Here is a 14,536-nt window from a genome sequence, read left to right as displayed (position 1 = left end):
CCGTAACAGCAAGATCCGTAGCTGCTGATCCAAGCAGATTGTTCGAAAACAAGCAAACTTCTTTACAGTGAACCATAGACTAAATAGCCAGTCAATTGATTAGATTCTTATTCAACAACATTTCAAAACAATAAAACTACCTTGGACGTAAATACCATATCAGATGCTCTAGAAACGCCAAGCATTGTTTATCAAAGGCGGTGAGATTTGTCCGTCGCATCTAAATATTGACATCGTCATTTCTGAAGGTTATCTGCATCCACCATAAACAGATAACCAATCAATCCAGCCTACCCCGCGAATTGATACCTCCGTGTACTCATACCAATCAGAATCAACGACAAATAAACAAAATACCAAATCAATTCTCAAAATGGTACACTAACCTCCCAAACCAGCGCATCTCCCCGAGGTCACTCCCCACTAACACCTTCACAACAGAGCAAAGACTCGTCCTCAACATACCTACACATGCACCACCCCCGCCTAGCAGATTTCTTCGAAGAATTCACGCGTCCGCATACCTCAACAGCCTCAGCCACAAACCAACAATTCAATGCAAACAACCAATCCAACAACGCAACTACCTACGGCTCCTCATCTCCCTCCACAATCCCCTCATTCCTGCCTATCGAAGACATCTACGTCCAACCACAATACCAACCTCCAAACCCCGAAGACGAGGACGACGTTGTGCCGGACCAGCATGCTGCGTTTGGAATTACTCGAGCCATGGATCGGAGACGGGATCCGGTTTGGCGTGATCTAGGGCTTGAGGCACTGGTGAATGGGCAGGGACATGGTGGTATGGGTGTTTCTGCTAATGGTGGTGCCGGGGGGACGGGTGCCGCTGGGGGTTCGGGGCCTGCGGCTACGTTGAGGGGAACTGGTGGGGGTGCGGCGTCGGCGATGTCGGCTGCTGTGAGGGTTAGTAATGCTGGACGGAGGATGGGTGGACGAAGAGTTGTTTGTTTGCGGTGAGAAATTTCTTATTTGCATGGGATTGGGCATTGCTGGTGTACTTTTGGGTGGGTAAGTTTATGTGTCAAGTAATAGGAGTTATGGGGGTTTAGTTGCATGGACCTTTTCGTTGATTCATTGCATTGGTATTGTCTTTGGACTATCATGATCAAATTCAAAAGTCTGGACAGGTTTAGACTGCCGGACAATTACGCCTCCTAACGCCGTGCATAATATATGCGAGATGGTTGTACAATTGTCGCGCCCTAGATCCGGTTGATGTCTACCCGGGCACGTTCGTAAAGCTTGTGGTCGAGTTGCTTCTCCTCGCGTTCTGCCTCTGGGATTGTCCGGGGGTGAACTGCCATCTGCGCATATGTGCCCGGGGCACGGCGCTTGGACAAGGTGCCGGGGTTGATCACAAGCACACTATCGACAACCTGTAGATCATTGTGGTTAGAACGGATATTATATTTTTTTTAAAAAGATGGGATAACGTACCTTGGCGAAAGGCGGAAGCATGCTGGGGACAATAAGTATGTCTGGCCGAACATTCCACCATTCACCCAATTTCAGGTAGGGCACGTCCAGCATTGCACCTGTACCTAGACCTGAAGCCGTCTTGGGAAGATTTGCGCGTGCAACAGAAGGGAACAGAGGGAAGAAGTGTCGTTGCTCGACCAAGTACTTGGGTAACCGACTGAGCAGGTTGCCCTCGCTGAGCCTGCCGTGTAAGACTTCCTCGCGGCGCAGCTCCGAGAGTACATCGTGTGAGCACATGCCAACAACGGTCTCGTTGAAAGATAGTGTCACAGGGTTGGAGACCATACGAACTTGTTTCGGTAAACCGAGGTCTTTCTTGAGCAACTGCTCTTGTGGCCATGAGACATGGCGGCTCAAAGCGTCGCGTACAGATGGGACGCAAACAACTGTGATACTGGGAACAGCTGCGACCAGTCGTGCCAAGGGTGTTGAGATAAGGTGTCGGAAGATTGTAGTCAGGGTTGCGGTATCTGGATCAAGGCCTTTGATGTCTGGGAGGTCAAAGTCTCCTGTTGCGAGCAGTGGATGTTCGACATCTAAGAACGGGCCAAGGAGTACAAGACTGTCCGCGTAGCTGTCTGCAGCTTTCTGACAAAGCTCCTTGAGAGGCTCAAAGTCCAAGTTGTCGTCGGCTGTATACGGTCCAGCTGCTACCATGACATTGAGTGGCAAATTACCTGAATTTTCCAGGCGCTCGTTGATATTATCGAGGGTCACTGCCGGGGAGGCAGCAGGGGGCAAAAGAGGAATAGGAAGAATCTCCTTGACGGTGAAATATTCGCCCGAGGGGTTGATTCCTCGAAGAGCGACGATCTGACCAGGGAAGAAATTAAGGCCTGGCACCGAATCTATCTTCAAGGGAATTCTTCTGCCTGCACCAGTCCTGCGTGAGGTCTCGAGAACCAGAGAAGCCGTATTGAGTCTACCTTCCATAGAATCAGAGGCAATCCGACCAACAGCAATGATCTCACTTGTGCTTTGGGTAGCGGCGCTTCCAAAGGTGATTTCATCCGAGTCATATTGTTTCTGGAAGATAGTCGTAAATTCATCGATGCGGTCATCGAGGATCTCAGATGATTCCGATAGTCTCATTCCCATTGGCTTATACCCAAATTTCTTTAGGTCTGTGTTGGCGGTGGGCCGAATGCGCGGTTCGGAGAACGGAGCCATGGGGGTTTCAGGCAGAGATAGATGTCCATTCAGTGTCTCTAAAGTTTGTCCGGCATTTGGTCTGTCGGCAAAGGAAACGGAGCTGCCAAGTATGTCAGTGGTCTCAATCGCCAAATTGATGTATGCGCATGACGTACGGCCCAATCCCATTACCAGGTGCCAAAGAGCCAGGTGTCTTTGCGCCGTTAGGTGTCCCAATCTTGTCCATCCGTCCCATTTTAGGTGTTGCAGGGGATGAGAACTCGGCCTTGCGCTTCGTTGCCGAGCCATTTATTCCTGCCATGGATCGGGCATTGGACGCATTGGGGGTCAAATCGCCTAACCTATACAGTAGAATGTTCAGCACTTTGCAAAAAGGATTCATAGTGCTGTGTTCCCATACATCCCAAACATATCACCACCTGCAGACGCACGCGGGGTTGCTGTGATAGCGGTCCTCTTCTCATGCTGTCGTCCAGCCTTGCCGCGACTTTCACGCTCCAAAGCTTCCTGAATATCCTGCTTCAAAGCGCGAACCGAGGTCATGTTCAATTTGACCTCGTCGCCCATTTTCATGCTGTAAGATTCCCATTTATAGAAAACCTCCTCCGCAGTGATCGAGTGTATCCGCATGATGGACTGGAGTTCGGCAAGAACATCTTTGGGAAGGCCATTGGGACAAGCTGCAGCAAAAAGCTCATTCAGCTCGGTGGTGACGTCCATGGTGGGCGAATGTGTATCGAAGGTGTTGTCAATCTTACAAGCTGGTCACTGATCTCAATAATTCGAGAGTTTAACTCCGCGACGCGAGACGCGTGAGCGTGTGGCTGACATAATCAGGGGAGGATTGGGTAAAATTAAACCGAATTAAGATGCAGAAAAGTGGAGACGATCTCGGGATTGTTTTTAGCTCTCCGCGCCCGCAATTGTGTCCTCCTTGCGTGTATTCAATTTCGTTTCAAATCTACGTATACCCATAATGTCAGCCAACGAGTCCGCAGAAGTCGTGGCATCTGTGCCCGCAGCTACCAATGGCGAAGTGAAGCCCGAAGCTCCCGTTGCTGAGAACCAGATCGAGACCCCTAAGACAGAGGACGATTTCCCCAATTCCGCCGCGGACGGTCTGATCAAGAAGCCATTCGCCAATCCCCTCGAGACCGCCAAGCCCGTGAAGCCGGCGGAGTTGACCGCGGATCAGCAAGCCAAATATGAGACCGTCCTCAAGGCCGTCTCGGCATGGACCACCGTGCCGAATACCTCTGAGAAGAACGCCCCTACAGCCCCGATCACCGATGACGAGCGCATGTGGTTGACCCGCGAGTGTCTCCTCCGATACCTTCGTGCCACCAAGTGGAATACGACAGAGGCTGAGACCCGGATCAAGCGTACGTTGACCTGGCGCCGGGAGTATGGCATGGAGAAGTTGACCCCCGACTATATCTCCATTGAGAACGAGACGGGTAAACAGGTCATTCTGGGCTATGATAACAATGGTCGGCCATGTCTCTACCTGCGTCCTTCCAAGCAGAATACCGAGAAGAGCGAGCGCCAGATTCAGCACCTGGTCTTCATGCTTGAGCGAGTCATTGACCTCATGGGTCCTGATCAGGAAACACTGGCACTTGTGATCAACTTTGGCGAATCCAAGTCCGGGCAGAACGCCTCCATTGGCCAGGCGAAGAATACCCTGGATATTTTGCAGAACCACTACCCCGAAAGATTGGGACGTGCTCTGATCATCAACTGTAAGTAGTGCCCAATTCTTGATGGCTTACACCGCTAATGTGTCATAGCGCCGTTCTATGTTTGGCCATTCTTCAAGATCATCACGCCTTTCATTGACCCGGCCACCCGGGAAAAACTCAAGTACAACGAGGACTTGCGTAACCACGTACCTTCCCAGCAGCTCTTGAAATCCGTCGGCGGTGATGTGGAGTTCGAGTACGACCACCTCATCTACTGGCCCGCTCTGAACAAGTTGGCTGAACAGCGCCGTGAAGCCAAGCGTGAGCGTTGGTGCCAAAGTGGCAAGCAGGTTGGCGAGCTTGAGAACTACCTCAAGGGCCAGGATATTCCCAGCGCGTCGCAGGGTACTAGCGCCGACAACTAGAAATCGAAGCGCCAATCCTGCCTCTTCTTTTCATGTTGTCTTTTTGATTTGATAGCCACTCGTTCTACCTCCTTTTTTCAAAATTGGCATCATTCCCCCTTTCGCATTTCGGGCTCGTTGCATCTTTTGTGTATCTGTGGGAGTATACGTCGTGTCACATGTGCGCTTGTTGATAGATAGCTTCTTTAGACTGCAGATACAGATAAATCTCTACATACTTAATTAATGATAGATCAATTGTCAGGTGATCCCAATAAGGTACCCAGGCCACCCTGGAACTGATAGTCCTTGTCCACCACGCAGCTACCAACCCAACGGTGAAGTGGGTCCGCATAAACAAAGCACAGCCCTGGAGGTAGTTCTTAGCCCAAAATGGACAGCTAGCCAACGTTCGGCACCTGAAACCCGAACAGACCAGGCTAGAGCTCCCAGGCAAGCCGTGCTTGTGGAGCAAACCAGACATGAAACACCCGGTGGACCGTTGACGATTGCAGTTGAAAGCACGGTCTATAGAACCGGCTTGAGTCCGAGCTGATGCGGGACAGGATGGACGAGCCTAACGGCGCCAGATCCAGTGGAGTGGAGCATAGACCAGGTGTGGAACAAGAATTGAGGAGCCCTGGCTATTGTTTTATTAAGATATTGTTTTATTAAGAGGAAAATCATGGGATTCAGTCTGTATCCATGGATTATGGCATATAGCTAGCATTGTGCTGCAATCTAAATTCTTTCGATGCCGCATCAGGGCCAAAAGTACAAATTACCCCCTCGGTCATGCATGGTCGGCAGCTTGCTGATGCGTTAATGAGCTGGAAGTGGACCCGGCATGAACGATGATCGATTGATCCTTCATATCCCGACGAGCACGAGACCTGATTCTGGAGCCCCATCGGCCCTAGGATAGGCGAGTGTCATGCAAAAAATTACTAGCGGTGTGATTTGTCCTGTTTGCTATTGTGGTCTATGAGATCAAGTGTGACAATGTCCTTCGTCTCACAGCATGTTTAATACTAGACTAATAAATAAGTGTACGATGAATTCCAGGGGCTGTGTGACCCGAGACTTCAATTACGATGTCGATCTTGCGCGGACGGACTCATCTCGGCTGGTATAGGCCGACGAACGCCTTAAATTTTCCTTGGAATGACTACATAGATTATGCAGAGGGAATGTGAGCTGTGAGATGATCCATCTCTTGCATATCCCGTATGTTGGGGTGCACGTGGTCATGTGAAGAACCGAGGCTTTGTTCTATATAGCATAGCAGATACCTAGAAACAGGATGTATAGTAAACAGCGAGTTCCGTGTCTTGATAGCTCAATAAATGCCTATACTGTTCACCTGGGCAGTAACGGATTTGGGGCGGAAAGCCGGATAGGAGAAATTACCAAATTGGTGGTCATGGGCCGTCCCTGGGTCTCTATCCACTTCAGGGATCGACGGTTGGAGTCTGCACGGAGGATTAATATTCTTGCAATTACTCCGTATGCCTTAGCTTTACTGATACCTTAGGTCTGTCTAGTTATACAGACTATCCCTTGACAAAATAAAGTATACTTAGCATGAAACAACAACGGGATGAACCATAGAATCGACGGATGAGTTCCCCAGCCTTATCCACCAACCTAAAGATCAACCTGAAACGAACGGTTAATTTCTAGGGGGGAACTACGGAAGTATACACGGAGAAACGGAATGCCACAAGGTTGACGAAAAAAAAACGTGGCTTTACAATCGTGTCGAGGGATGACAGGAAACATTCCGATGCTCCTTAATTCAAGTCAAGTAGAACCGTGGTACAGAGCGGGTAGTAACACGCAATGAAAGCTGATTAGTTCAATAGTTCGACAAGGAAATCAATAGCAAATCGGATCCAGTCTCGCTCCCCATACAGTGTATGTTTCCCCTGAACCCAAAGTTTCCCCCCCCTCGCTTGGCTTTCACAGAGGAGTCTCCACTCACCAACACCGAATCCTCCTTCATCTTAATCGAAGCTAAACCACTCAGAGTCTAGGCGTGCACGGTCTCGACTCCGGACGTTGCGCTTTTTGTGATTCTTTATTCTCCCCTTTACCCTGCTTTAGAAAGGGGATTATTTTTCTAATCAATTCAGTCGGGGAGTTATTCGTTCTCTCAAGGTACGCCCTTTCTTTCAGCGCGTCAATGTTTCGGTCCCGCATACAATGCACAAAAACTTTTTTTTATTTAAGGGGCTCCCTAACTAACATCGCCCTCCGCATTCTAGACATTCCCGACCTTTGTTACGCCTCATGACTGCTCTTTTTTAACACCCCTGATACTTGATCACTGAATTTCCTCTTTCTTATTCTCTGTCCCACCTGGTGTGGTCCATTCCAGGGAAGAGATGACGGTCTCACCGCCAGCGTCGCCATCGGGCCCTGCCCCGCGACCCATCAGCGCGGTGATGCGCACACCACGCAGTAGTAGTCGATTGAGTATGAGCAGCAGACAAGGTGGAAGCCGTGCCTCAGATGAGGATGGCAAGACCGCTGTGAAAGTTGGTACGTGGGCTTCTTTGAAATGGATCTGGTCCGGTTGTCACGCATACACAATGCGAAACTATAAACACCCCCGGAGCGGATCGAGATAATGGTTTTTGGTTCTTGCCAAAATGCTAACTTATCTTACTAGCTGTTCGAGTTCGACCTCCACTTAAACAAACCGACCCCGGATACGAGTTAATACCCCAACGATTCCAGCGCTCCATGGTTCACGTTACAGCTTCCACCAGCTTGGCCGTGGACGTACCACAAGGGCGCAAGCTTTTTGTTTTTGATCGCGTTTTCCCAGAGACAGTGGACCAGGATGGGATTTGGGAGTACCTTAGTGACAGTGTCAGCTCCTTTCTCCAGGGATACAATGTTTCGATCCTGGCCTACGGTCAATCCGGCGCTGGAAAATCTTATACAATGGGCACATCAGGCCCCGGCGAATTGGGCAATGAGAATGCGATGGGTATCATTCCCCGTGCTGCACAGCTCTTGTTTGATACATTGGACGGTCCAGCCAAGCACGCCCGAAATGGGTCCAGTTCAACCGGCACTGGCCTTCGAACTCCACAGCGGTATTCGATGAGCTCTGCAGCGAGCTTTGGAAAGCTGAACATTGAGAAGAACTGGCAGCTCAAGGCTACCTATGTCGAGATCTACAATGAGCATCTCCGGGACCTGCTCCTGCCCGAATCCGCGGCTGCCTCCGGCGATCGCAGCAATGTCACTATTCGCGAAGATGCTAAAGGACGTATTCTTCTCACAGGCCTGCACCAAGTCAACATTAACTCGTTTGATGACCTGATCGGTGCCTTGAACTTTGGATCCGCTATTCGTCAAACCGATTCCACCGCCATCAATGCCAAATCATCTCGATCGCACGCAGTATTCAGTTTGAACCTGGTGCAGCGCAAGAGTTCTGGCCAACCTAGCTCACCCAAAGAAAAGCGCATGTCTATGCCGGTCGATTCCTTCTCAAATGGCGATTCTGTGACGGTGGACAGCAAGCTCCACTTTGTTGATTTGGCCGGTAGCGAACGGCTGAAGAACACTGGAGCTTCCGGTGAACGTGCCAAGGAGGGTATCTCCATTAATGCTGGTCTTGCCGCCCTCGGCAAGGTCATCTCCCAGCTCTCCTCTCGCCAATCTGGATCCCATGTTTCTTACCGTGACTCCAAACTTACCCGCCTGCTACAAGACTCGCTGGGTGGCAACGCTATCACCTACATGATTGCCTGTGTGACCCCAGCGGAGTTCCACTTGAGCGAGACCCTCAACACTGTCCAGTACGCCCAGCGCGCTCGCGCCATACAAAGTAAGCCCCGCATCCAGCATGTTACGGACGAGAGCGACAAGCAGGCCTTGATTGAGCGTCTCAAGGCCGAAGTTGTTTTCCTCCGCAATCAGATTCGGAATTCCGAGGCAACAGAGCGCCGCGACCCAGTCAACACCGAGCGTAATGAGCGCAAGAATGAGCGGGAGATTCAATTGCAAAACCAGCTGCTTGATGTCCAGGAGAGCTACAACGCCTTGAGCCAACGTCACACCAAGCTGATCTCGACATTGGCGACCGATTCGGAAAATGCCGAAGCCAATGATGCTGTTTCGGATCTTAGTAAAGACTCGATTGAGCGTATGCAGCGCTCGCGATCATTCGCCGCGTCTGTCGAGCAAGTTGTGCTTGAATACGAGAAGACCATTCAGAGTTTGGAGTCATCGCTTTCCGACACCCGCTCGTCTTTGTCATGCTCCGAGAGTGCTCTTTTGGAGCGTGAAACTAAGTGCACTTACGTCGAGACCGTCAATTCGCAGCTTCAGTCTCGCCTGCAGAAGCTGTTGGACCGGGAAACTAGCAACGAGACCTACCTGCACGAGCTTGAATCCAAGCTGGATGGTGCCTCTACTGGAGAGGAGAAGCACGCTGCCATTGTGGCCGAATTGCGCAAAGAGCTCAGCCGCGCTCGTGAGAATGAAGGAAGCTGTGAAGAGTATATCTCTACACTCGAAGACCGCCTTGCCGAGTCTGATCAGGACATGGAGCTGATGCAGCGGGAGGTGATTCGTCTGGAGCACGTTATCCATCGCCAGCGGGGTCTGGGTACGCTGGATAACTTGCTTCACGACCTGGATAACCGTCACAAGCTGCCCGAGGGATCGGAAGGTGCCAATGGTGTTGATCCTGCCTACACTTCGTCTGCCAAGTTCTCCCACAGACATACCCCCTCATTGGATGTTCTGAACGAGGCCGTGGAAACTGCCATCCCCGAGTCGGACGAAGACCTGGTTGAGCCTATCCCGGAGGAGGACGAGAGGGAAGCTACCCCTGAAGATAAATCCACTGGTGATGACCTGGAGGTCCTCGAGAACCTGACCAACAAGCTTGAGGCTCGTCGCTCCGAAGCCCTGCGCGAGGAGCCTCTCCACAGCCCTGCGCAATCCAAGTTTGTTGCCGACAAGCTTGAGACCGTTACCCAGGAGCTCTTTGATCTCCGTCTTAGCCACGAGACTGCCGTGAGCGACTATGAGACGCTCGAGGCCAAGTACGAGGAGGCTCTAAGGGCTATTGCCGAGCTTCGCCAAGATAAGATTGATGAAACCCTTCATCCCGCTCCCGTTGCTCAGAACGAGGCCTCTCGGCCTGTTTCTTTTTTAGACAACGGAGACGCTCCGGTCTTGAAGTATGGAGGTCAACACTCATTCTCGCAATCGCTCTCCTCGGAATTGTCTTCGGCCGGTGGATCGGCTGCATTGCTCGAGTCTTCTGAAGAGTCCAAGCTGGAGAACGAGTCGGTGCCTGTTACTCCTGTCACCTCTACCGCTACCGCTCAACAGGAGAGCGAGGAAGTTGAGCAGATGCGCAACATGCTTGCTGAGCACAAGGTTGGTGCTGATCTCATGGCTCAGAAGTATTCCGAGCTCCAGAGCGAACACGAGGAGATTTTGGGCATTGTTGAGAGGCTGAAGGCTGAGGCCGAGGCCCAGCGTACCAAGTCCAGCTCTCCTACTACACCCGGTTTCAAGATGATCCGCCGCATGACCAGCCAGAATCTTCTTTCCGGTGTTGACCGTGCTCACCGTTCTCTCACTGCACTCCGGATCATTGCCAACGAGGAGTTTGCCGAGAAGCCCGATACTTTCCAAAGCTTTGAGACTCACCTTGATGCCACTATGCATGAATTGTCTACTCGTATGGAGCGTCTCCAGTCCCTGGAGGCTGAGAACCACAGCGTGAAAAGAGAGATGGAAATGAAGGCCACTATTATTTCCGGTCTCACTCGTGAACGGTCCAGCTTGTCAGGTGCCTCATCCGTGGACATGGCTCTTGTCAACCAACTCCGTGACCAGATTGTCAGCCAAGAGATTCAGATCAACGAACTTCGGGAGGCCCACGAGACCCGCGAGAAGGGTCTGATGGCTGAGATTGAAACTCTCAAAGGACTTCTCAAGAGCCAAGAGAATGCTACCAAGGCTATGGATGCTGGAGCTGATGAGCAAGACAAGCGGATTGACGACTTGGAGGGTGAACTGACCGCGTGGAAGGGCAAGCACCAAACTGCCCACGAGTCATTGCAGTCCTCCGAGAACCAACTCACCACCACCCTTGCCGAACTCGAGACTGCCCTAGCCGCTGTTGAGGCTATGCGTGCTGCTGCTGCTTCGAGTGACGCCAATGCTGACAAGGAGGCCACTGCGAAGGAGCTGGAGAGCGAACGAGCTAAGCAGGAGGAGCATGTGAATGCTCTGACCAAGGTTATCGACGAGCACAAGTCTACCATTGCAACCCAGTTGGAGACTATCTCTGGCTTGGAGAAGTCGCACGCTACTGCTCAAGAGCAGCTGCTCGCCCAACAGACTGATGAAGTTCTTGCCACTGGCGCGCCCGATGCGTCCAAAATTGCTGAGCTTGAGCAGCTGATCGCATCCCACCGATCCGCCATCGACTCACAACAAACCGATCTTCAAGCGATGCAAGAAGCCCACAAGCGCGAACTGGCCGAGCTTGAGGAACGGGCCAAGGCTGCCGCTCAAGCCGAACACGAGTCCCAGCTTTCCGAGAAGGATGCCAAATATGACCAGTCGATGGCAGTCCTCCAGAAGGACATTACGGAATCTCGCAATGAGTTGCTGAACCTTCTCAGGGCCGTCTCGGGTCTGCTCAGCTCGGATGTTACCGCCGAAACTTTGACAGACCAGATCCAAGATGTTCTGGCTCAGAAGCAGCACTTCTCTGAGAAGTACGTTGAGCTGATGGATACCAATGAGAATCTTCGCAAGCAGCTTGAGGACAAGACTCTTAACAACGCCGAGATTGAGGAACTCACAAAGAAGAGCACCACCCAGGACGCCAAGGTTAATGAGCTGGCTCTCTTGGTTGCCACACTGGAAGACACTCTTCTTCAAAAGGAGGAGCAGGTCAAGAAGAAGGAAGCCCTGATTGAGGAGATTTCCTCTGAGAAGGAAAAGAGTGTCCGTCTGGTCGAGGAGCTTGAGGAACAAATCACCAGCAGCTTTGACCAGCACCACAACCGTCTGTCCGTTATCCAAGCGGAGCGTGACAGCGCACTTGAAGATGCCAAGGCTCGCGTTGTTGTTCTTGAGAAGGATATTGAGACCTACCAAGTCCGCATCGAGCAACTTGAGCTTCAAATCAAGAACAACGGTGGCCAAGATAGTTACCATGACCGTAGCAGCTCCATGACCTCCAACCTCCGCAAGAGCGCATCCGCCGCATCCCTACCCTCGCCTCCCCCCGCCATTCCTCTTCCCCCCCCTTCCCACCATTGCCGCTCAGTCCAATGGTAGTGTTTCCCCTCCCAGCTCTCGCCATGCTAGCAAGGAGCTGGTGAACGCCCAGCTTGTCGAAGACCAGGAGGCCCGCATCCGTACCATCGAGAAGCACCTGTACGCTGAGAAGCAGCTCACTGCTACCCTGGAAGAGGCACTCGGTGACCTCGAAGCCCAGAGCAGCAAGGTCAAGACCGACTGCGAAGCCTGGAAGAAGAAGGCCTGGAGTCTGGATGACGAATTGTCTACCCTCCGCAAGGAGCGCAACTCCGCCCGCCTTTCCCTGCAGGCTGTCGAGGAAGAGCGAAGCGCCCGCAAGGAAGCCGAAGCCGCGCGCGCCCAACTCGAAGAGCGCATGAATGCTCTTAACAAGAAAAAGAAGAAGAGCACCCTCAACTGCTTTTAATTGATGCTTTTCTTCCTTCTTTTCATCCCCAAAAACTCGCCCCATAAAAGCGTGTTCTTTTTACGCCCTATCGTTGATGTATTACACTTCCCCCTACCTTTTCACGTTACTTTTCTTTCTGTTCCATACCCCCCCCCCTTTGATCTACGTTGCACTTACTACTCAACAAATCCCTGTATTATGACACGCAGCCTTCTTTTCTTCGTCGATTCATCGATACCTCTTCTGCCTTTGCCTTTGACCTTTGTGCTATAGCCACTCACCCTTTTATGCACATGCGCTTCTCTTCTTTTTTCTCTGTCGTTTCACATACCATTCGTTTCGACAAACCCTTTTATGAGGTAGATTCTTCCATAGCCGAATCTCCATTGTACATTTTTTGCTTCGGATATATCTAGATTGACTGGTGCAAACCGTGAGGGAGGAGATTGTGGCCTTACAAATTGTTTCGCTAGTTTCAGTATTCAAGTGATTCAATTTTTCCATTCCAGACTCTACATCCATGGATTAACAAGATTGGCTAGGACCGCGCGTCATAGATGTGTCTTCCACAAATTGTAAGTGGTACACAGCAATATACTATTTTAAGACCCCAGTCCGTTTCTCCGAGCGCACCTGCAGTAAGAATCCAGATCCTGATACAAATTTAGCTCAAGCCTCCACCGGCCTCGGGCATATAAACCCTCCTAGCGTCCAAAGGCCAAAGGCCAAAACACCCACGGACGAACTTCGTCCGATGAAATAGATAAAAACATTACAATCCCCAATGTCCGTCCCAACACCTCCCTTCATTTTAAAAAGTTCTCCCAAAATCCAAATAAATATCAAATCACAAACATGTCCACCGATATCCCCCCAACAATGCCAGCCTGGTATTACAAAACCCGCGGCCCAGTCTCCAAAGTCCTAACCTACACAAAAGACTTCCCCACACCAAACTCCTCAACACTCGCCCCAAATGAAGTCCTTATCAAAGTAGCCTACGCAGGCTTCACACCCACCGCAAGCACACTACCTGCCATCATCCCGCCCTGGATCCAAAAAGATGGCACCGCAATTCCCGAGCTGGAATTCTCAGGCACCATCGCCGCGCTTGGAAGTAGTACTATCCGGCCAGAAATACAGCTGGGCACGCGAGTCTTCGGAGGTACCTCGTTAGGAATATTGCTGCGACGTGGCTCGGGTACGTTGGCGGGGTATTGTCCTTGTCCAGTTGATCAGTTGAATGTTGTTCCTGCCGGCATGGATCTAGAACATGCGGTTGCTTTGGCTGGGAATGGAGTTACGGCTGTCCAGGTTGTCGATGCGGCGGATGTTAAGCGAGGTGATAAGGTCTTTGTTAATGGGGGGAGTGGGGGTGCGGGGTCGATGATTTTGCAGGTTATCAGGGACCGGGTTGGTGAAACTGGGGTTGTTATTTCGAGTTGTTCGGGTGGGAATGTTGAGTTGGTCAAGTCTTTGGGGGCTGATGAGGTATGTATATGTGCTCAACTCCGTGCAGCATATCTGAAGTGCAGGTGGGTCTAACGGAGAATTGCTGTAGGTCATTGATTACCGCCAACATGATCCGTTACATGAGTACTTGGCGAAAGAGCATGGCGAGACTCGCTTTGATGCTATTGTTGATACGGTGGGTATTCAGGAGCTTTATACTAACTCCCCGGGGTATCTGCGTGAGGGGGGCCGGTTTATCAATATTGGTGCTATGCAGGCTCAATCCGCCAATGGAAGCTTGTTTGCATTTGCTTGGGCAATGATTTTGAATTTGGCTTTGCCGGCTTGGTTGGGTGGTACGCCTCGTCGGTACCAGATGGTTATGGGGACGCCTGGGGTGGATGTTATGACTCGAGTGAAGGAATTGGCCGAGGACGGAGTTTTGGTGCCCGTCATTGATTCGACTTGGGAGATGGAGGATGTTTTGAAGGTATGTCTTGCATTTTTGAGCCATGGATACGATGATACTTACCAGTGGGCTTTCTCTAGGCATATGAAAAACTTCATTCGCAGCGAGCAAGAGGAAAGGTCATTATCAAGATCCAGAAATAGATTTATATTTGGGTTTGCGATGAAAG

The 14,536-nt window shown here is 51.1% G+C and overlaps 5 protein-coding genes across 5 annotated transcripts; 4 read left to right on the top strand and 1 right to left on the bottom strand.

Annotated features, from left to right (window-relative positions):
* Positions 1 to 373: 373 nt before the first annotated feature.
* N7503_005265 (uncharacterized protein) lies at positions 374 to 981 on the top strand (the record flags this gene model as incomplete). Its single annotated transcript, XM_057064812.1, has 2 exons — positions 374 to 376; positions 442 to 981. The coding sequence occupies 2 exons, from the start codon at positions 374 to 376 to the stop codon at positions 979 to 981; spliced, it is 543 nt and encodes a 180-aa protein (XP_056922555.1).
* A 245-nt stretch (positions 982 to 1,226) lies between these two features.
* Positions 1,227 to 3,375, bottom strand: N7503_005264 (DNA-directed DNA polymerase alpha subunit POL12; the record flags this gene model as incomplete). The annotated part of the gene is made up of 4 exons (XM_057064811.1): positions 1,227 to 1,400; positions 1,462 to 2,755; positions 2,811 to 2,996; positions 3,056 to 3,375. The coding sequence occupies 4 exons, from the start codon at positions 3,373 to 3,375 to the stop codon at positions 1,227 to 1,229; spliced, it is 1,974 nt and encodes a 657-aa protein (XP_056922554.1).
* Positions 3,376 to 3,631: 256 nt separating this feature from the next.
* N7503_005263 (CRAL/TRIO domain protein) lies at positions 3,632 to 4,762 on the top strand (the record flags this gene model as incomplete). Its single annotated transcript, XM_057064810.1, has 2 exons — positions 3,632 to 4,397; positions 4,446 to 4,762. The coding sequence occupies 2 exons, from the start codon at positions 3,632 to 3,634 to the stop codon at positions 4,760 to 4,762; spliced, it is 1,083 nt and encodes a 360-aa protein (XP_056922553.1).
* Positions 4,763 to 7,128: 2,366 nt separating this feature from the next.
* Positions 7,129 to 12,464, top strand: N7503_005262 (uncharacterized protein; the record flags this gene model as incomplete). The annotated part of the gene is made up of 3 exons (XM_057064809.1): positions 7,129 to 7,285; positions 7,416 to 12,064; positions 12,129 to 12,464. 3 exons carry the CDS (start codon positions 7,129 to 7,131, stop codon positions 12,462 to 12,464), a joined length of 5,142 nt encoding a protein of 1,713 aa, XP_056922552.1.
* Positions 12,465 to 13,301: 837 nt separating this feature from the next.
* On the top strand, positions 13,302 to 14,510 carry N7503_005261 (NAD(P)-dependent alcohol dehydrogenase; the record flags this gene model as incomplete). The annotated part of the gene is made up of 3 exons (XM_057064808.1): positions 13,302 to 13,937; positions 14,008 to 14,388; positions 14,448 to 14,510. The coding sequence occupies 3 exons, from the start codon at positions 13,302 to 13,304 to the stop codon at positions 14,508 to 14,510; spliced, it is 1,080 nt and encodes a 359-aa protein (XP_056922551.1).
* Positions 14,511 to 14,536: the final 26 nt, after the last annotated feature.

This window comes from Penicillium pulvis, assembly GCF_028828015.1.
Source record: "Penicillium pulvis strain IBT 33274 chromosome Unknown contig_23_segment0_segment0, whole genome shotgun sequence".
Classification (NCBI taxonomy): domain Eukaryota; kingdom Fungi; phylum Ascomycota; class Eurotiomycetes; order Eurotiales; family Aspergillaceae; genus Penicillium; species Penicillium pulvis.
This window is presented reverse-complemented; position numbering and strand designations above follow the sequence as displayed.